The sequence below is a fragment of the Bombus affinis genome, chromosome 8 (genome assembly GCF_024516045.1).
Source record: "Bombus affinis isolate iyBomAffi1 chromosome 8, iyBomAffi1.2, whole genome shotgun sequence".
In the NCBI taxonomy this organism is placed as follows: Eukaryota; Metazoa; Arthropoda; class Insecta; order Hymenoptera; family Apidae; genus Bombus; species Bombus affinis.
Window position 1 is genome coordinate 4,981,291 of NC_066351.1, and position 21,070 is coordinate 5,002,360.

Sequence of the window (21,070 nt, forward strand, 5' to 3'; positions counted from 1 at the left end):
AGACGAGGACAAGAAGACTGGCTCCTTATCAACCGACGCAAATACTCCCGGACGCCGGCTTGTGAGAAGCAACGCGATTATCATGCCGGATCTATGTACATCGGGGAGGATTTGTTCTCGTTGCTCGAGATGTTCTTCTTTCGGATGGCATATCAAGCCATTTAAGGGATTCCAGCGTGTCCAGGGGTGTGCGACGCGCGACCAATACACCTCGCGGTGAGGATTCAACGAATGGGACGTCAATGACCTCACGGCGGAGAGTTCGGTCGTGAGGTATTCGACGTTTTGGTTTTGACAGCCTGTTGGGAGAGGGGGACAGGGTAGGCAGTCTGAAAAGTTGATGTGTCGGGAATGCTGGGTTTGAGGATGAAGAATTTGGGATTGATTTGGGAAAAGAGTTGTGGAATTCTTGGAAATGTAATTAATATATTAGCGATCGAAAGAGTTTGAATATATCTGCAATGCTATTTCTACAGAATTCTTAAAAATCCTCATTTAATGGTCCTTTTTATAGAAATGCTGCCTTTAACCTAAATTCCACTAGGACCTACAGGCCCTATTTCTTCTAAGGTCTAAGACCTGCTAGAGAATGTGATAGATGAGTTCACTATAAATACACCTTCTTCCTCTTTTTCCTTATTCTTCCTCCTCTCCTCTTTCATTTTACTATAATTCCACAAATACTTCTAAAATAGATTTTAAGAAAATTCATTAAAAAATGCTATGAAATATAAAGCTAGAGGATGTCCAAAATTTCTTGAAATTCCATTTCTTTCAGCTATCTACTTCATTAGTCATAAGAGATTAAGAGCATAAATTTTTCAAGAAGTCAAAGTTCACGATAATAGGATCTTATTCTAAAATATTCAAGAATATTTATGAATCTCGTTGGCAAAGGTGAATGGTTGATTAACAAAAAATGCAGATATTTTGAATCGGCTACTCGATAAATGCTATTTTAATCTGTCGACTAAGGGAGGATGTTCTTTGAATGAGCAGCATGGCGTACAGAAGAGATGAAGACCGATTGGATCCTTATCAAGCATTTGCAAACGATGATTGGTGAGACGGTTGATTATTATCGAAGAACCAACTTGCACGATTAGGATAATATTTCCAAACTCGTTCTTTCTACCTCACAATTTAATCTTATTTAAATCTCGAAATATTCCTATTTAATTCCTTTCTCATCGTTTGCAATATAGAGAATTTTTACAAACAATTTTTTTATTGATTTTAAGGACTGCAGCGAAATATGTTAATTTTAAATTGTGAAAATATAAGATGAACAATTAGATCGGCAGCAAAGTCCGTTCTTTCATATCAAAAACAGCTGCGATTCCATTCAGACGCGACCGCAATGTCCTGCTTTTCGACTGCTACTTTATCGAACGTGGCTTTTTATCTAACGGCAGAAACCTGGAAACTCGGAGAGTATTCATTAAAAAACTTTATGAGCACTCGCAAAAACGAACTGTCGAAACAACCTCTATGAAACACTTCAACACACGTAGACGTGCTTCGACATAGCGTGGAGATTCAAAAAAAGATGATCCTTTTTTTAACAATAATTATACGTTTATGTCGTTATGATGACAATTTTTTTAAAGAGATTAGGATTCTTTCAATTCTTTACATGATGACCAATTCATCAAATATCGTACAGCGTGTCAGATTTGCACGAATACATGAAATTGCATTTCAAGTTATTAAAAATACAAGAATTACAAGTTGAACGGCGAGATATAATATTGAATTTGTATCTTCTGGTACAAATTATCCTTCATTATAGAGATTTATACAAAATTTTAAAATATATCGAGTAACAAACTAGAATAAAGTTTAACTGTTTTCCACGCTATGTTTCTACAGTGATAGGCGAAAGAAAGATTGAAAGATAGGAGGTACGAAGCAAAATTACATTTGACACGAGCAGTGAATAAATATAATATACTTCGAAATAGATGACTGTCATCAATATGATAAAAAATTACTAATATCTATAGTGTAGTAATTTTAAACTTTCCTTCCTTACCACTGTATATGCAGAATATAACGAAATATTTTCTTTATCTCAAAAGAATATCTAATTCAAAGGAATGTCTAATTGAAAGACATAGTTTAAGTTAATGCTTCGCGATAAAAAGACAGATTCCTGAAATCGAAGAAATACCTGAAATTAATTTATTTTCCACAAAAAATTGTATCTATTCTATCATTTCAATTGCATTCTTCCAATCTTTGTCAAATTCATAAGATTTCTCCGATAAAACCGACATTCAACCACGTGGAAATCTAAAAAGCTACCTGCCACCACATCGTCGGAGCACAGACCTGAACGCTTGCGCGTGAATGTCGTTAAACGTGTCCAAGACATCTCGTGTAAGTAAGTACTCAGGGTCCGATAAGGTGGAGCAACGTGGTAAGAGGCCTAGCTGCACCGAGAGGAGAGCGAAAGAGCGAGAGAGAGAGAATCGTGCGGGGGTGTTGAGACGTGGCGGAGGCTCGGGTCGAGAGGGGGCTGGACAGCCTCCGATAAAGGGTCGTACACCCCGAGAGGCACGCGTGGCCGCTGCTATCCCCGTGTATCTGATTTGACGAGTTCTTTCTCTCTCTCTTTCTCCTCTCTCTCTCTCTCTCTCTCTTTTTCTCTCTGTTGAATGTTTATGAGTGACGTCGCCATGGTAATGCGCTTCAACGTAAATTCGCAAAATTTCGAATTGATCAAAACCAATAAAACTGACAAAATGTTGCCACTCTGAAACGTTTTCAAACACATACATTTGCATCAATCCGTCCATTGTGACATTCGTATCCCGTGAATTAGCTTTTGTTGAAAATTTTGCTATAACGTTCTATAGAGAACATCGTTTTGGGAATAATACGCGGCAATTTACGTTATTGAAACACAAAGTTGTTTTTTAATTTGACAACTTTTAAGTTTCTTTTTTGTCGACATTGTGTATAAGCGTTTATATGCAAACGTCGATCACTTTTATAGGACGCGTACGCGTATTCAGAGTATAAATCGATGCAATGTGGTATTATAAAAGCCGAACAAATACACACCGCACGTTAGCTGCTTTTATAAATATGAATCGTGACATCGAAAGGGATAAAAAAAAATAATATATTGAATCGTATAATCGTGATATAAATTTCATTTTGTAATTGACCATTCTGTTATATTCGGTAGAGCAGAATGCACATATGAGTGTATATCGTAGAACGTACACGTTCACGTGTCGCGTAATTAAACTCGTTGATAGCGCTCGAAACAAAGAAATTCCATTTCCATATCGACGCTCATGATTTGTTGGATCGTTGCTGGAACTTCTAACGTGACACTTATACATAAGCATTATCGTATAGTTCATTTGTTTATCAATTCCTTTCTTTCCTTCCCTAGCCGTAGATAATAAAAATCGGACAATTCATCATAACTATCTAAAATGCATTAGAAACCGAATATAAATCAAGAGCGGGAAAAATATGATAATGTTATTTCTGTTGGTTTACTGAGTTTTATATTGACATCTAAAAGGAATATAACATAAATAAATAAACTCAAATATTGCATAGTTGAATAACCTGTTAAGTCCAAAAGTCTAATAAACTTTTATAAAAAAAAAAAAAAAAAAAACAATAGCATACCTAGTGTTGGGACAATCAATATTTTTGCAATATTCACGAGGACAGGAAAAATACGTATAAAATTTGAAAATCAAATAAAGAAGCAAGAATTGATTGAAAGAATATTAAATTTGAAAAAAGGTTGTTTCTCTGCTGGGAACATAAAACTTGGTTTATCATTATCTTCTTTTATGGCACCAAAATATTAACAAACAACAAACGATACCAGTTTCTGTTAGTTTTACTATAAGCGTTTACATTCGATGGAAATATATCCACGGATAAATTTCCAAGAGAGTGACATCGTTTTCTAAGTAGCAGTCGTTACGTTGTTCGTTAGAGATGCTAACGTAAACTAACGCGAGTCCGTGACAACCTTGAGGTTCTCCGAGAAAACAGAGGCTCCAACCAACGATATGCACTCACCATCTCTAGACATGCCGAGGCGTAGGCACTTTTGCAACCGACAGTACTGGCACCGGTTTCTGTTTACACGGTCGACCACGCAATTCTTGTTCCGCGGACATTGATAGTTGACGACCGACGACTGAGACCGCCTGAAGAAGCCTTTGCAGCCCTCGCAGGTGATCACGCCATAATGAACGCCGCTGCTCTTGTCGCCACACACCTTGCACGGGATTATTTCGATCTGGGCTGAAAGCAATAAACAAAGGAAAATGTTAAATTGTCTGTAACACCACGTGTCAATCGAAGACTGATACAATAATCAAAGAGTAACTAATTAAAGATTCAGTCATTGCATGTTACATATAAAGTCCGGTTACATTAAGTTTTTCATCTGGTAGATTAATTGATATCGATTTGAGATTATTTTCGCAAAATTTTGTTTCTTAGGTAAAGAAACTTTTCGTATCTTAATCTCGAATTGCTATGTATATCAATGCTCGAATTGATTTCTGAGTCGCCCCAATATGAAATTTAAATCAACATTTATAAGCTATAATTGTAAGATTCAAATAATTGATGATTATTGATTGTAGAATACTTTGTCATATGTTATTTATACAGATTTTATTTCACTCTTGTGCTCATTTAAGAAAACATGAATGAATTTATTATTCGACCTAGTTTCATTTCTCCTTTCTCCTAATTCCTATTTCTGCATGCAATTCATTGTTAATTGTTTACTACTTAAACCCAGAATACCGTCCAATGTTCAGTTCAAGACACTTATTTACTCTTTCATCATTTCTTGATAAAGTGTATCAAAGAGGAAGGACTGAAACGTCTGACGTTTTATATGTTGCCACTTTATTCCTGGCTCGTCGAAGTTCATCACACCATCGGTCGTTCTCGCATAGTATATTTATGGATAACCTTTCGATTGGGAGACAATACTACACGGCGGATTCTGTAGCGATGCAACCGCGGCAAACCGTTTAAATGTATCGTAAGCTATCTACCAGGGAGTCACATCGGAGATTTCCTATCACTTTAATGTGTCGCGATAAAACGGAGGATAAACGTGGCCGGCGTTTCTGTTAGGAAATCAAAGCTAGAAAGAAACACAGCCACTTTGCACCGCGAATACCATGTCAGGCAGAAAGACGCCTTTCATGTACAAGTGTTTCTACAAATTGCAACTCCTTATCCCGGATGCACTCCCATCAAATCTTAAAAATCGCCTCTAAAAGATATCTTTGTCTTGTGTCGACGAGAAAAACGTAACTAAAGTTTCGTGTTAAAATCCTGTTTCCTCTATCACGTAAATAATTGCGATAAGACGAAAAAAATATCCATATGTCATAGTTGTATGTTCTCAGATATAAGATAATAAAATTATTTTAACGAGATGTTTCTTGCTGTTTTAAAAAAAAATAGGAGCTGCTTTAATCGAGAAGAATATTTTGTGTAATGTTCTACGAAATATGTAATATCATTTTCCCATTCTATTTAGAATGTAAATTTAATGTATCAATTAAATTGTATTAATATACTTCTATATTTGAAGATGGGACAGAGTTCGAAGTATTAAAATTTGCCATAGTTTAGAGTACCTCGTATAGAATTAACTTGAAGTCTAACTGGATCGTCCAAAAGGTTATTTTCTGGACTGGGAGTTTGCACTGATACCCTGGTTCTCGTCGTTTCTGGCGGTTGAGGACTCGTACTGTCCGCCCCCCAACTTGGCCCACCGAATGTTGAGAGACTTCCCTCCATTTACGTTTCACACTAGGGTGTTTCATTTAAAATCCACCAACAACCCTTACATATGAACACATATTACGGTGGTATTTCGCTCAATTTTCACAATCCTTTTAACCATCCATCTTTCACGCGTTACAGTTCACATCATATAACTGCCGCTATCGTCCTACCAACTTGTGACAACTTTCCACAGCGAAAAATAATCGTGAACAGTCTGCACAACTTAGTCATCGAACTGACTCAAGATGTCGTCCCATCGATTGTGAGGTGGTATATGGAACAGAACACTGTGAGTATTCTATTCCGAACACGTTTCACGCTGTACCCTGCAAAGAGGGCGGGATAGGATGTCCCACGGAGACACGAAGAATTTTTCTTCGGCAGTCTAAAGAGGATCGTTTGTCGAAAAAAATTTGTGCTGACACATAATCGATTCTAGCTCGATCGATGGAGCTGCATGAGCACAATCACCGAGAGAATGTAGCTTCTTGAATGTAATTCACGTGCTAACCAGATACTTTCCTTAAAATGCTGCAAAACGAAAATAGTCTTCGAACTCTTATATTCGTCTTACAGCCCTCTGCTGAAATCGTGGAATTATTGTTCGTAACAATATCGGAAAGGCGACGAAAACGAATAAAGGGATGTTGGGAATGAACGAGGCGGCGAAAATTTGCGTTCCAATATTCCACGGAACAATTTCCAGTCATGTCTATTTATACGCTTTCTAACCTGGATTTTGACCAAGAATACATCCCGATCTCTGTGCGAAGCAACCCCTAAATCAATCGCAGCTTATGGGTCGCGATTTCGAACGCGCCATCGAACATGGAATGCGCGCGACAATTTCCCGTCTTGGGCTTAAACCTCATTGATCACCACACGCTTGCTTCTCCTTCGCACACGAACGAACGATCTACCACGCGATACCAATCAAAATCATCCAGCCTACAGCCTTCGTTCGCCTCTTGCGGGCGAAAACGATTGAAAAAGTTGGATAACGCGTGGAAACGAAGTCGGAACCGGGAAAGTAGACGCGATGGAACGGAGGGAAAAAGTAGAAATGCGGCTGCTGCAGTGGCTCCCGTTGCCCTCTATTTTCGTTCTCAGCTCGGTAATGCAGCGTCTATATCGTGTGCTGCGAGGGCGCCTCAGACAAAAGCGAGACAGAAGAAAGAGGGTGTGCTAGAGTAGGAAGAAGAAGAGAACCAACGAGACTACCGAAGAAAGAGAGAAAAGAGGATCGGTGTTCACATGCTTTGTATATTATATATGTATACGTACATATGTATATGCATGCATACATGTATACATTGTATGTGAATGTGTTTGTGTATATATGTATGAATGTATATATGCACCAATATATACATATATGTTATGCATGGATGTAAGTATAGGTAAATATACTATATGTAGGATGTGTATGTACATATGTATGCATGTATGTATATGTGCACGAATGTACCTATGTATATATGCATGTAAGTATGTATGAATATATGCGTATATGTACTTACATATCTATGTATGTAGGCATATACTATATATACATATACGTGTATTTATGTATATGAAAACGCGCACGCGAATGTACACACATGCACGTGTGTTGGTGCATCATTCGTACAAGCTGCTGGCTACTGTATTGGAGCGAGGAGGATTCGAAGCGGCTCGTGTCTGTATATCGTGCTTCTCTCGTCCAACAACTCTAGCGCCACGAGTAGCGTCGAGGCGCTTGCACCATACGGTCGAACATTACATAACCGAGAACGATGAACCCAGAGTACAGTCACCCGGCACGCTCGCATCTTTGATGTGCGTCATGCCGTTGCCTCGAGGAGAGTGCACAGCGCTTACTATATACCCCGGAACTCCCGAAATCGAAGCCACTTTGTGCCGTGGTTATAGCTTTGTCCGGCCAGGCCTCGGCAACTTTAGCCTTTCCCCTTAGATATGCATACATGTTCCTACATGTGCATACGAATCACGGTAAATACGCGTGTGGAATGGACCAACGGAAGCAGAGTGTATTCTGTGTTTGCCAGATCGCGGAAACAGAGCTCGACGCTTGACGTTCGATTTCGTGAGGACGGCTGGAACTTGTCCAGATCTTGAAACGATCGGACGTGTATATACCATGGAACGATTCGCGAATAGAATCAGTGACGTCCTCCAGACTTTTCCACTTGTTTGTAGAGAGAATTACTGGATCGAGCACGATATCGTTCGATCTGACCGCCACGACAGATCACGATATGTTTACTATATTATTAACGGAGTCATCGAAATCGTTCAGAAATCGTATTTTACGAACATCATATTGTGGTGGCTAGAGCAAGTTCTTATATGAACAACTATGGAGGAAAGCAGAATAACACAAAGAAATTCGTTTTACACTTTTTTGGAATTACTGACTTCCTCTAGAATTAGGTAGCTTATTTTTGTCCTCTTTAGTTAAAACGTTCCATCTATTGAAAAATTGAAGGAAACTGAAGTTTTAACATTCTCTTTGTTCCATCTTTATTCGTCTCGTATAACTTTATTTTAAACCACGAGGAACTTAAAATATTTCAACGTATCTTGAAAAGTGAAAAATTCTATATATGATATTTTAGCTAAGGAGAGAAGACTTGTGAAAACGTACTTATATCTATGAATTCCAATGAAATTCCAATTACAGAGGAAGGAAAACAACTTAGGGCGAAGAAGAGGTCGTAGAAACGATGTGAATGAAAAGGAATCTTATTAAGTTTTTCTCATTCTCGTAATCAAAGCCATCCAGTCACATTGTTCCGTATGGAGTCTCCACTTGGTTCGAAATATGTACATATGTACTTTCGATGCTCTGAATGATACTACGCACAGGGATAAATAAATAGAGCTGGACGGCGAAAGATATCATTAGCTACGGTGCCGATTAAGTCGAAACCAGTTAATCACGTAACTCCGTGAGTTCGTTCGAGTGGCTAATCTAAGATTTTCCAGACAGGGACAGGAACAAAGAACAGAGTAAATAGAAAGAGACAAATAGTAGAGTGAGCGTGTTGCATCCAGAACACTCGAAACTTAAGCCCGACCGTCAAGTAAGCTCCTTCTCGAGCGGTTCTAGTTGAAGATTTTAGGACGATGGTCAGCATACGCAACGTTGCTAATATGTCCGTGAATAATGAAATTCGAATCATTTCCTCCTGTTTCAATCCTAAACTGATTTTATTCGCCATAATTTAAGAAGAAAAAAAGGTAAATGTGGGGAAAGAAATGCGTGCCCTGAAAAATATAGGTTAAAGTATAAATAAATATAGAGTATATTATTACTAAATCAGATGTTATAGAGAATTAAAGTGGCAGACGGAGAAATAGGCGTCATCAAACTTTTACGACGCGAGGTAAAAAAGAGACGATCGAAATAAATAAAATGTCTTTTATTTGAAAAGACTATTACGAACGTCTATCACCGGTAGAGATATTAAAGGTTTCTGACTTGAGATAGTTCGAAACAGCAGTTACAATTTGCAGTGAAATCTAATTGTAAGGCAACCTGACGTTTACCAAATCAAATCAATAAGTTCGATATTCGTTGTTTCGAGATAACGATTAATTTATCAGCGAACTAGAATATTGAGCAGCCACGAGATTTTGCGTAATTTTGTGTACAATTCGTCTAATAGACAGCGATTGAGTATCAAAATTGCATCGACGATGCTTCAAACAATCAGAGGAAAATTAATGACTCCAAGCATAAACACGGTTTCTCGGTTACATAGTAACGCGTCAGCCACATATTGCAACGATCTCTTATTTACGATTGCTGGAAGCTATTAGCTGCTTCCGACGACACACGAGAGAATCATGTATTTTTATCCTTATGTAAGCGTGCTTTCTTTAGAGTGTGAATCGAATCGACGAAAAGAGAAATTCGGCGAATATTCAACGATACCGAGGAGACACTAGATCCATATTTCACTTTGCCTCTTATGCTACCTACAGTCGGATCATCGGACGAATGAAATCCGCTTCTGTTTTGCACAGAATCGAGTAGAAAGTGGTCAAAGGTTCCGACTATTACAGGTAGACGTGAACTCGCAGCTCGACAGCGTGAAAATTGGGAACGCATAAGTGGCTTTGGTTACCGATGGAACGGCGTGGAATACCAATCGAGAGAAACTTACAGTACGACAAAGTGAAACAAGGAACGAGCTTTAGAGTCGTGCTCACGCAAGCAAGCAAGTAAGCAAATCAGCAACGTGTCGACACGCCGGCCAACTTTAGCCGAGTTGTAATATCTAGTTGTGACAGAGCGTGGCGCGTAATCAACATATCGCTATCTCGCTGACATCTATCGTTCAACGACGTCGATGAATATCGGCGGCGGAGTATCTTCCTCGCGTTACCTAGTCACACGACAGTTCTGTCAATCTTTCGACTCCATTTACCGTCGTCGTATGTCGAACGGACACGTCATGCCGGGCGTCTTCCGCTCGAGAAGGAGATTCCCTAACGCGCCAGGACGGTTCTCGATCATTTTCGGAGCACACCGTGTCCCAAAGAAGCGACGCGTGAATCGTTCACAAATAGCCGATCGTTCCACCGCGGCAGAAACTCCCACACCGCGAGTAGGCGCGAAACGTCGCTAGGTGCCGCGCAAGCGCCGCATGTAAAACGTAATGTGTACACTGTACACGTACAGAGAGAGGTGTGTACGTAATGTGTACACGGACGACTGAACGCGCGCATTCACGCACTCACGTACGCACTATGAGCACACACCACGGGAAACGCGTACACAGACAGGAGGAGGTCGCGCGTTTTCCACCTGGAGCCTTTCCAGCCACGATGATCACTTTGTTGGCTGCACTTAACACGCACGCACACGGAATGCAACGTCGAACGGCGGAGCCAGCTTGTCCCGGTAACACATCGACGACACCATCGTCGTTCTCTTCTTCATTGTCTGGCGTTGTGTTCGACCGAAGGCCGACCATGAAAACACGCCGAATTTCGTGTATCTCGTGGTATTTCGAAACGCGAAGAACCGCAACGTCTTCGATCGCGCATGGAGCACTCGAGCAGAGGTGGCGAGTAGAGTGCTGTTGGAGCAATGGCAACGGGAGACAGAAAAAGGGGAGAAAGGAGAATGGAGAGTGCGAAGAAAGAAAGGAAGAGGGCCGAACGAGGAAAATGCTGGTGTAACGCGAGCGGAGAAACGACGGAGGCGAACGTACTCTTCGACCGAGCGGGACCACTGGCACGCACGCATGCACGCGCCCGCACGCAAGCACGCACGCACACGTGTACTCATGTACACGCGCGCACACGTAGTCACGATGCCTCCACGTTTCCTTCCTCCGCGGTAATTTCGGGAGTCTCGCGTACCAACGCGTACACCGCACGTCACCACAATCCAATCGACCGTCCGATTCGGGCGGCAAAAGTGGCAAAACCAACACGCGGTACGCGTTCGTTATCTGATGTAGCGCGGCCACCACGCTTCCTACTCGGGCCCAGCGGGGAAAACTCGCGGAAACACTGTGCGACTGTCGCATTAGAATATTTCGGGGGTTTGATGAACCTCGCTGTACGGGCTACCCGAGTCACTGGCGGAGAAAGGAGATGAACAAAGGAAAGAGATAATGGAACTGACAAAGATGGAAAAACGAGCGAGCCGCAGGGGGCGGAGAGGAAGAAACAAAGAAAAGTAGGGGGAGAGAGATATAACAAGAGAGATAGAAAAAAATGGTAGGAGAGGGGGTAGAGCGGGAGTAACCGAGGGAAAAAAAGCATAAAAGAAGTAAAGCCAGATAGATAGAGGGGAGATGGTGATAAAAAAAGACGGAAACAGAAAAAGGGGGGTTAAAGTGAAAAAGAGGAAAAGAGAAAGAACATTAGAAAGGAACGTGTGTGAGAGAGAAAGAGAGAGAGAGAGAGAGAGAGAGAGAGAGAGAAAGAGAGAGAGAGAGAGAGAGAGAGAGGTGTTTTTCGGGGACCGGCGTTAGCGAGTTGGCATCTCACAATATGTCAGAACTCCCCGCGCTTCCCCACCGCCGAATGACGCTGCGTCAGGTCACTGAACTGTGCGCGCCTCCGCCGATGATGGCCGAGTGCCTCACCCTTCGCTCTCCCCACCCTAATGTTTCGTGCTGCCCTCCCACCACCCGCGCAACACGACTACTACCGAGTACGGCCGAGCTGCGCCGACAAACCAAACTACGCTACGATCGTCGACTGCGCAACTCCGAACGCTCACGGAAACGCACGACGAGGAACACGAGCGAGGAAGGCGGGCTTTCCGATCTCGTCCCGTGTGGCACAGCACGTTAACTTTATTAGCGCAGCTCGTTAAGGACACACCGACTCCTAAATACACGTGCGTATCGTGTTTCCCTCGACGATGCTCGGAAATTGCCGCCTCGGAAAGTTTGTCTTTGGGGACGAGAACTGTCGCCGCTGCTACGACCGCCGCGACTAATTAAAGAACCACGATGGTTTTCCGTTTACTCCCGCCGTTTACGACTTTAACCTAAGGTTGAGTAGTCGTGGAGCGACGCGGTGTAGCCACGACCGCGAACGCACCACCGGTTAGCAGGATTTTGGAACGGGAATAATGGATTTAGAGATTCCGCCCGATACCAACCGTATTTTACGACCAGATTTTAAACTAACGAGCGTGGCACCGGCGTTTTATGGACACTATGATTCAATAAAAATGGAGGTACGTTACTTTTATGGATATATCTTTACCTCTTATAAATTAGAGGAAGCTTTATGGACGTCATTATGACATGTCTCAAGTATCGTATCCACACAAAATTTTTTTTCTTTTTTCAGTTTCTTTTTTCAGAAATTTTTATTTCATTTGCCATGAAAGCAAAAATTGCAGATACCAGACGAAGCATTACATATAAACTACTTTTTGTTTATGTGAATGTAGAAAAATATGTAAGAAAGAGGGAAAAATTTCTGTACCACAAGCATTAGATAACCTTGATTTGATATTCGCACGAGAAACTTCTCTACGGTTGCATGGGCGGAATGCAAGACTTAATCGGCGAACTCCAAGTTCTCATATTTCACAATTTCTTTTTCAATCGAACTATTGCATATCGGCCGCCACGGGATTGCTACACGGTGCGTAACAATCAGTTTTAATTTATATTCAGTGTTAATGCGATTCCACGATCGGTGTACGCTTTAGGCATTTGTGCCAAGGTCACTTTCATTTTTGTGCCGAGCATAATGCACTTAATGCAACGTGCACCGCTGCCCATTGAAAGTATTTTGATTCAACAGTCAGTCCTTTTTCACGCGCTATTGCATTTTTCATTCTCGATCCCATCTGTTGTAATGTAAGCAGTGATTCGAAGTTCAAGCATAAACTATCTATGTTCGACATGGTACACAATACTAAATCATTTTGCATACTACTTCATCTGTATCCAACAACAATGATTTATACAAAGCGAAGAAACCAACATTTTTTTAATATCCTTAAGACTCACATTAATAGTATCATCACGAAACGTTGTTTCATCTTTTCCTCGCCATCTCTCTCCCCCACCTAAACATGCATACATACGTTTTCCAGAAACCTCATCTCTCGAATACTCCATTTGGCCCTCTGTCCCAATATGAATTTTCAAGTTATTGCCTCTTTCCTTATAGCGTTTCCCCTTAAATCCTCCTTGCATGCACACATCATGTTCCCTTTCACCCTCCTACCCTCTTATACTTCTTTCTCAACCCTGACTTCCCCTAACTCGCCCTTATCATCAAATAACTCTTTCTGAAGTTCGTTCTTTCTCTCGGACACGCGCACGGCACTCCCCACTACTACGACTCATCCCCACCCTGTGCAACTTTATTTTCCATCCTCGTCCTTCACAAACAGTCTCTCTCTCTTTCCCTCCAGTTCCACCCCCTCTCACTCCACCACGTATTATTGTCTCTGCCCCCGCGGCAGCAGGCATCGCCTCCTCTCACTTCAAGCCGTTCCCTCGTTCGTCCTCCCCCTCTCCCGTGTCCCTTTCGCTCCTTCTCTCATTTATTGCATAACCGTGCACGAGGTTGCCAACCTGCGCCGCGTAATACTCTATAAATACGTTTCGCAAATAAATAATCGCCCCGGCGATATGTCTCTTTGCGCCGTTCCAGCGCCTCGACTGGGCACCGGCGACGTCGTCGTTACCACGCTTGGAATTTACACGATGAAATGGCCAGATAGCTGGAGCCGATAAGCGGCCCTCGTCGATAACGAGCCGTACATGCCTCAGAATGCACGTATGCACAATGCACACACAAGGGAAGCTGAGATGCGTGCACGCATCTGACGCCCAACGTTCAGCCACTTTCCCTGTGTATAACTATATGTACATACGCGACGATATGAGGTACGAGTTCCCTCTCGATACACTTTTTCTGCCATCGGGCTGCTGCACGACGAACGATACTAATCGATTCTCTTCCATGTTATGTAATTTGCAAATTCGGATCAGTGTTTGGTTTTCTTCACACTTACTGATCGATACCAGTCCCTTTTACTAAGCACCTGCTTGATTTATTATTGAGTTCCACACACATATACATCTTTGCTAATAAATTTGCTGATAATATAAATATTTCTAACATCATTAGGTATGTTTTTTTTTTCATGAAATAAGGTTGAAAATCTCTAGAAAAATTTGATCTTCTGAAATGTTCCTGTTGAGAGACCTTAAGTTACATAACAGGTACCTCCAGAGCCACTTTACAATGCAAACCTGTTTCAGTTTCGTTCCCTTTGCCTTTGCGTACGCGCCACTATTCGCCAATTCGGCATTATATTCGACGAGGTAGTGGAAGAAAAATGGAAGAAGAACATACCGCATGTTTCGCTTGATGCCTCTTTATGTATATCTCGAGGTCGAAGACTGCGCCATAAATGGCGAAAAATCGGCTTGATCCAGGCTTACCATGATGAACTCGGAATCGCGAACGATGAGCCGCGAGAGCCAATCGTGGTCACGCCGCCGATCAGCTGTCGGGTAAATTTACACCAGGTGAATCAGAACTGTATGTGGCTTAGAAACATGTATCGCAAGGCGTGTTTCCACGGGAGATGTGAGGTACAACCAGTGCGGATGTCGAAACAGCTTCGATCGGTCGTAACTCCGTTAAGCGCAGAGACTTGGCGCAAATTACTCGGTCGAAGTTGATGTTTATTTCCATGACACTTAGGAACTTGCTGCGAAGTTTGTTGTCCCCTCGCGGCCCTGTTAAATGATGTCAGACATCGCAGCAAGGAAGCAACCGAGTGACAGCGTTAATTCGCGCTGTCTTCTCCGATACACTCTGTTAGAGGACCAATCGCCTCCAGTAACAAGATGCTGATACTTGAGTGGTGTTTGCGTGTTGTTTTGGACAATCTCAAAATTTTATAGGAATTGCGTAATTTAATGTTTCATGTCTATATTTATTTTTGAAAGTGCTATTACAATTTCCATGTTATTGAATAATATTTTAAGTACGTTTAATACATGAACTATTTCCTACTTTTTATTCGATAAATTATAGATAAAATTCGTATACTTTGATACTTCTGAGATGAGAAACCGTGCATTATATGACCATTTTACAGACCACATATCCGCTGTTTAATAGACTGATTTAATCTGAAACTGCTTACTCATTTTCTATAAATGAAATTCTAGCTTTTAAGAAAAAGTGATTTCGGTTCATATACTTTCACCTATTTTTCTATTTCTTCAATTTCCAAAATAATCAATAAATATATATTCATCTATCATGAGAAACAACCTATAAGACATTCTTCAATATATTCTAATCATCGATATAAAAAAATGCTGTTTTATTCGAGTTGCTCCAAAAGAGACTACCCTTATTGTTAGAGATACTCCCTTAAGTCGCTCCAAACAACAACAGTATTACATAAGCCGTGGCTGAATTCAACACCGATCTAAGGATGACGCGGTAAACTTTAGTGCACTGTGTATGCACCACAATTAGAATCGTTTCATCTGGCAGGTCGACCGGTACGGTGATACACCTGCACCATTGGGAGAGTTTAAAATTTCGTATGGTCTTTTCAACCGCATTGAGTCATTGTCGTGTACCTCCGTTTATTAGAAACGAGAGCATGGCTGGTCTCAGTTTATCCAAATATTTTCTCCATTTTTATTACTTCCTTCTTAGTTCTCTATATCCGCGTAGCAGACAGCAGACGTTGCGTGCAGTCGCTGAAGCGAGCTCACGCGTTTGTCGTCGGCAGTTGCGAGTGGCGTGAATCTCGGAATGAATGTAGGTCAGGCTATAGAATAATCAGCATGGAGGTAGATTCTTATGAACGAGTGCAAGCGTTCCGCACGCTTTTAATATTTCTCTTCTTTCTACGGCCTGTCGGCGTCGTTGACACACCACACATTCGCGGAAACGCCCGCGAATAGACTGTGCATTTTGCGTCGCGCGGCGGGGCGTTACGATTAGGATTGACATGCGATTGCGTCCCGTTCGGCTGCATCGTCCAGATTCTATCGAGGTTACCGATAAAACGTTCCCTATCGTTTGTTATCTCGCACAGAGACAACATGTTGTTTGACGTTCGGGTTACCGCAACGTCGCCGAAGAAAAAGAAACTTCGCAAAATTTTTCACTAGAATAGCTGAGGTTTGTCGTCGAATGAAGATGATACCGAATACGTTCGAGTCGACGCGAGAAAAGTTTGGGACCGATAAGATAATAGAGAGCTACAGCTACCAATTTTACCCGTACGCTGCAATTTCGTGGAATTCGAATCGAACGCCGTTTTCATCTACTGGCAAGATAACGAACACACAGTTTATTCGAGTCACCGATCTGTTTCCATCGCCTACACCCATGCATTGCTGCCTAAATATACGCGGGACAAAATATAGCGTGATGATCTTTGGGAATAAGGTACTGACTAATACATAGCCCGCAGAATCCCACGCAACGTGAATATTACCGAGATGAACATGCCTAACATAACCGATTTTTCGATTTACCGATAGTTATTTATAGATATTAAAGTTTCGATTCGATACTATGACTACGCCTATGTAGTCTCCATGGCTGCACGGGGCAAAATGTAACGCGATAAAAGGCAACCGGTGTGATCCGCGAGAGTGACCGATCTCATGGATTACGTAATAATTTAACGCGAGAACGAGAGATGCAAACGGCCCTTGGGGCCACGCAGTGCGCAACTGCGAAGGAGTCTCGCACGGTCGCACAGACAAGAATGACCGTTACAGTTTCCTTAAGCGAATTCAGATGTGGCAACGCTTGCGACACTGCGATGCCGGCATGGACATGGCGCGGCGTGGCGCGGCGGTCGATCGACGGTGTCGACCGGTGCCAAAATCGCTCGAAAAGATTTTTGAATTTGGGCCGGGCCGGACGCGAATAGCTCGGAAACGCATCAGTCGATTCAACCGGTTCAACATTGTCTTCCGTTTCTCGTGGTCATTCATTATGTATTTTCGTCGCACACAGTCTCTGCTGCGGACGCGTATGTCGCGGATAAATTGTGGTCCGTTACGCGCACGAATTTATCGTATCAGGCTATGCTACGTCGGTGCACCGGCCGCGAATACGGGACTGATTTGCATCTCTGCTCGTCGGTCGACTTTAACAACGACGCGATTCGCGTCCCTCCGAGTCACGCTCTCCGGATCGTTCGATACATTTTCATTCGTCAGCAGACCATGGCGCGTGTTGTTAGTCGGTGAGGCTTTCGTCGATACTCGTGGAAATCTCGAGTAGAGCCCCACAGCATTTTTTAGTTTTGGCTGCGAAAATCGATCGCTGGAATATTTTGTGGTACGGCAACGATGCATGCCGGTAAGAGACCGTATCTTCCAGCGACATCTATTATCCGAAAACTCGAACGCTTGAAAAAAGAGTCGGGTTGTATAAACGCGAAGCGCGGTCGCGTTCTTCCCGATGCCATTTACCTTTCGTCCCTCCAGACGATGTTATCTGTTCATGTTAGCGCTTCGATTTTACGAACGTGGACACGCGCGGGTCTATCGACAGTGCGTTTATCCTGTAAGGATTATAGTATGAAACGACAACTAATGGCCGTGTTATATCTCACGGCGTCGATTCGATCGCGAGTTGACGTCTATTACCGGGTTGTCTGTACGGTAGATTAAACGTTCAAGCACCATGTTTTGAGACATTTTAGCCACCGCTCACCGTTCTCTGGTCGGTCGCGGCTTCCCTTGTGCTTCTGATCGAGCCAACGAAAAGCTCCAACGGGTTTCTCATGCGAGAAAAGTCAACGTTTTTCCAGCGGTCAATACGAGAAGCTAACTGGCGACCGGGTGTCGGAAGGTTAGTAACTTGGTCAACGGTGAACGACCGAGGGAGGGAACTGCGCATGCGCCAGTACGCCGGTGACCCAGATGCGCGCAACGTGATTGCCGCTCGGCCGTTCTCGCCGATTCTCGGCGACCCTCGGGGCCTCTCGCGGTCGCCTCGCGGTTGACCCACATCGCTTCTACTCGCGGCACTCGCCACCACTCGCGCGCTGTTCGCGCCATTCGTGCGCTCTCTCTCTCTTTCTCTTCTACCTCTCTCTGTTTCATACACACACACACCTTTCCGTCTCTTACTGGTGCTCTCGCTCACTCTTCCTCTCCCTTGGCGATTTATCGATGCGCTTCTCCTTTGCACCGACTCTCTGTTGAGTATCTCGCGAGAATTGGATGGTTTCGATGATGACGAAAGCAATGATGATGGGTGTTAATTTGATGAAAATTGAACAGATGGGAAGTCGGTTGTTAATTAGAATATACGTGCTTTAGTGTTTGAGTTAGGTTAGAGGTGAGTCGCAGAGGATTCGGGGGAGTTCGTAGAGGTTACGCTGATAAAATGAGGGTTTGATTGTCTGGTATCAGTTCTACAAACCGGTTAACCAAAGAAATGATTTTAGTTAGAAAATTGCGTTGTTGGTTGGAGCAACATTAATTCGAATGTTCTTCCGTTTTATGTAAATGGAGAAAGAGGGGTTGAAAAAGAAAATGTCAGGGTTATTTGAACGAAAATAAATTGGGAAAAAAGTTATGAATTTACATTTCATAATTAGATAACGCCCGACGTAAAAAAAAAAAAGAATTTGAGAAGGACGTGTGTAGCGATAATTTAAAAAAATTCGGTAGCCGGTAGCACTCGTGATTCGAGGAAAATTGGAGGGTCCGAGAGGATCTCTGAAATATGAAAAGGCACGTACGATGTGTCTGTACTTGAAACTGACTCACTGAAGCGTTGCTCACTTGTGACTACCACTCGTCTGAATTCCACTACCTTTTTGCTCATGTCCGGGTGTCAATGCTGTTTTGCCGTCAAAAGAATCGACATAATATTTTTACGAGAGCTTATATCTCGTTTCTTCACGATCTTCACGATCTTATTATCAAATGAAAATTGATGACCTTATTAAAAGAGAATAATAAATATACAGTATAAAATAAATTTGCTGAAATTTAAGGAAAAAATTCTCATATTCTGTTTTAATATTTTACTATAACGCTATCGATCTTCAGAAAAGACAAAATTAGAACGTGTAATTAACAAGAAACTCGTTTCTCTGCGTCGTTTCGTGTTTATCTAGTTGTTATATCTGACTGAAACGATTCGTAGGAGAGTAGGCTCGCATATGCGAGGTATTTCTTCCAATAGTGTATAATTTGCACGGTGCTCGCACCTACGTACGAGAGAATGTCGAAAGGAGTCGCAGCACCTTGAACACCGTCGCGATATCGCGTATGGTTAACAATATTAATGACCGCGTCCAATAATTGTTAGCAACCGTCGGGTGGAGTTATTAATCGCCAGTTTCGATTACGTTTCGCGCCTAACGACACCTTAATCAGTCGATATTATCTTTCGTTCACCCCTTTCCTCTTTTTTTCAGACATGTCTGGTGTTGTATGGTCGCTTTTCACTTCGCAGTCGATGCCCGTCATTTAAAGTTACGGCATATTGATTTTAATGCGGCACTCTCTCACGTTCACCAAACGCGAGTCCCGTTCGTTAAGAGAGAGAAGGAGAAAGAGAAAGAGAAAGAGAGCCAGCCAGTTGCAACTGAAGAAATTAATTCCTTTCAGCCTTGTCGTTCCTTTTTCCGGGGATCCCGTTTGAAGAATATCCGTAATGAAGTTCATTTCGTCCCCAAGGAAACGGCACGGAGGAGACTTTAGCTTTCGAGTGGCTCTGAAGAGCCGACCATCCTTCAGCCTTCTTTCCTCACTTGGTCCTCCTATCTTTCTTTCTTCCTCTCTTTTCTTTTTTGGTACAGCGCTTCAGCGGTAAACTAACGAGCCGGGCGTAATAAAAGTATTCGACACGAACAGAGAGCAATTGATGGCTTTTTTCTCTTTTTTTTTCCTTCTTTCTTTTTCGACTTTAGTTTTTGCAACGATAAAAGCTTATTGAAGTCGGTTAGTTCGGCAGGAAGTTGCGTCGAACTTGTCGCGCAATTGAAACGTCTTTGTCGGGAACTGGCGCAACCACGACGATTTACATCGCGCCAGTAAAACGCGCTCGTCATTTAGTTCCGTTTATTTTTAGTCTGCGCGCGGCCGACGCGTACAATAGCCTTTATTCGATTTGACGAAAGACCGGCACGCGTCACTCGTTTTCCGGAATGCTTGCAGTGAAATTTAGAAAGCTCGCCCGCATCTGCATGACCGCGTGTCATACACTGAATATACATCGTCCCAACAGTCGATACGTGTCTGTACACACTTGTGACAATGGGGGATGCTTGGAGGATTCCCTTCGTTTTAATCGTGCCTTCTTTTTCTCTCATAAATTATGTTCTCTCCGATACGAAGAACCTACATTCGAACGTTGTGAAAGACTTACGAAGATACCAAGTTCACCATTTCGTACCCCCATTTTTCGTGTATTCGTCCTGACATCCTGGTAACTGTCTCTTAGTTAAACGTTACCTGTCACGATGAAAGCCGCGCATGTTTAAATTGACCGGAGCAATCCATTAACAGCACTGATCGATCAGCTGACAATCGACTGATCATAAAAAATTCATTATTTAAAACGTTAGTCGGCACTTTTGTTCTAATCCACTTACTAGTCTGACGCCTGTTCTTACTGGCTCGCGTCGATGGTTCGTGCGTACTTCTAATGTCTGCTAGAAGAATCGCCAGAAGCTGTCCGAATCAAGAATCCTCGTTACGCGATCCTGCTTCCTCTTGGTTTAATTATCAGAAAACATGACTGGCAACGA

At 42.5% G+C, this 21,070-nt stretch overlaps 1 protein-coding gene and 1 pseudogene across 10 annotated transcripts in view; both read right to left on the bottom strand.

Annotated features, from left to right (window-relative positions):
* LOC126919626 (probable nuclear hormone receptor HR3) overlaps positions 1-21,070 on the bottom strand; it is a 137,016-nt gene that overhangs the window by 19,912 nt on the left and 96,034 nt on the right. For 8 of the 10 annotated variants that reach the window (XM_050729092.1, XM_050729094.1, XM_050729089.1 and 5 more), the window contains one exon: positions 4,060-4,287. In XM_050729092.1, coding sequence (XP_050585049.1) covers positions 4,060-4,287 — 228 coding nt within the window. Of the gene's footprint in view, positions 1-4,059; positions 4,288-5,651; positions 5,927-18,015; positions 18,039-21,070 lie in introns of those variants that run through there. The other 2 variants (XM_050729095.1, XM_050729090.1) reach the window with 2 other exon arrangements.
* LOC126919628 (uncharacterized) lies at positions 9,142-11,363 on the bottom strand (annotated as a pseudogene).